At 39.9% G+C, this 1,831-nt stretch overlaps 1 protein-coding gene across 1 annotated transcript; it reads right to left on the reverse strand.

Annotated features, from left to right (window-relative positions):
- Positions 1 to 550: 550 nt before the first annotated feature.
- Positions 551 to 1,498, reverse strand: LOC100720815 (olfactory receptor 5M10). Its single transcript, XM_003476431.1, has one exon. The coding sequence runs from the start codon at positions 1,496 to 1,498 to the stop codon at positions 551 to 553; it is 948 nt and encodes a 315-aa protein (XP_003476479.1).
- Between the last annotated feature and the right edge of the window lie 333 nt (positions 1,499 to 1,831).

Raw genomic sequence — 1,831 nt, forward strand, 5'->3', positions numbered from 1 at the left:
TTTTAAATGGACAGTTTTGTTGAAGAAACTATAATTTCCATGACAGAAAAATGTTACAGAAAATTTAAACCTGGAGGAGAGTCCTATATTTAAATTTTCTGGATGGTTAGCTTTGTGATATATTAGACATTAAAACAATTGTTCCATAGCAGAATTTATAGTAAAATTTAAGTCATAACTGGGAAAAATATAATGCCAGTTACTTACTTTGAACCTCAGTGCAGTATATTAAAGAAAGAAGATGGGTGGAAATCTTACTCAAATAAATTAGATATGATGCAAACTTGCAGCTAATCACTTATATTGAGATCATATGGAATTCTTGTACCTTAACCAATGCATAGTCAGAGATTCTATGTAAAAATATTTTTTAATATCAAATTATAGTGTTCAGTGAAACAGTTACTCTTGAAGGATTAATTTCAAGGATAAATGAACAAAAATGGGCACTGAGAGTTCATGGTGATAAATAAGTCAATATTTCATGTGTGACATCCTTGTAAAGATGTGCTCTGACTAAACAGATTCAATGGTGACAAAGAAACACATACTAGACCGTAATTTTCTGGAAAACTTTCCCCTTGACCAGTTGCTCCATGGCACAGATCACATCCTTGTTCCTTAAGCTGTAGATCAGTGGGTTTATCATTGGACTCAAAAAAGTATAAAACACTGCAATTACTTTGGACTCTTCCACAGACTTCTCTGATGGAGGTCTTAAGTACATGCAGAACAGGGTTCCATAGAATATGGTCACCGTGGTCAGGTGGGAACCACAAGTAGAAAAGGCTTTGTGCCTGCCTTCTGCAGAGTGAATCTTCAGGATGGCTGCAAAAATGAAAATGTAGGACAGAAGAATGATGGAGAGAGAACTCGACAGAGTGAGGCCAGCAACAACAAACATTGCCATCTCTTTGACACGGGTGTCAGAGCAGGCCAGCACAATAAGTGGAGGGTCTGCACAGTAGAAATGATGGATTTCCAGGGAGCCGCAGAAGGACAAGTGGAAAGTCAGCAGTGCCTGAGACAGGCCGTTCAGGAAGCCAAATAGGTAAGGGAAGGTGACTAGTAAGATGCAGACATTCCTGGACATCCTGGTACTATAGTGCAGGGGGCTGCAAATGGCCACATAGCGATCCAGGGCCATGGATGCCAGCATGTAGAACTCAGTGATGACAAGGGCAATGAAAAGCAGGCACTGCGTGAAGCAACCTGGCAGGGAAATGGTCTTCCGCTCAGAGAGGAAGTTGTGCAGCATGTTTGGAGTGACACTGGAAGAATAGCAGATGTCCACGAAGGAGAGGTGGCCCAGGAAGAAGTACATGGGGGTTTGAAGGTGGGAAGTGGTCCTGATGAGCATTATCATACATAGGTTTCCTGCCAGTGTAATCAGGTAGACCAGCAGGAGCACTGCAAACAGCACTTTCTCCAGCAAAGGGTCATCTGTGAGTCCCAGAAGAATGAAATCTGTCACTAGGGTGTGGTTGGGGGAGGGCATTTTCTTATCCTTTGAAATCTGAATGTGATGGAAGATGTGAAAGGTTATCTTTAGAATTTGCATTTATCTTATTTGCTCTCCTGTTTAGTAACTTGTCTGTGAGACACTTTTCTGTTTTCAGCAGAACCATCGGTCTTTGTCATTTTAAAAATTGCTCTTATCAGTTCTTTTTAGAAATAGACAATGATCACAGTCATCATACAGAACTTGTTCCTGCACATGAGCTCTGTCATCAGTCCTGTCTTTATCTCAAATAGGCAAACAAATACTCTCCTCACCCAAATATTTGCATGATTATGTATAATACAAATATATAATTAATTTTCATATACA

The sequence above is a fragment of the Cavia porcellus genome, unplaced genomic scaffold (assembly GCF_034190915.1).
Source record: "Cavia porcellus strain 051 isolate PalLab524CR breed Dunkin Hartley unplaced genomic scaffold, mCavPor4.1 scaffold_5, whole genome shotgun sequence".
Taxonomy (NCBI): Eukaryota; Metazoa; Chordata; class Mammalia; order Rodentia; family Caviidae; genus Cavia; species Cavia porcellus.

Bases quoted from the DNA above. Each gene is read 5' to 3' on its own strand.
- LOC100720815 (XM_003476431.1), bottom strand. From the start codon at position 1,498: ATGCCCTCCCCCAACCACACCCTAGTGACAGATTTCATTCTTCTGGGA.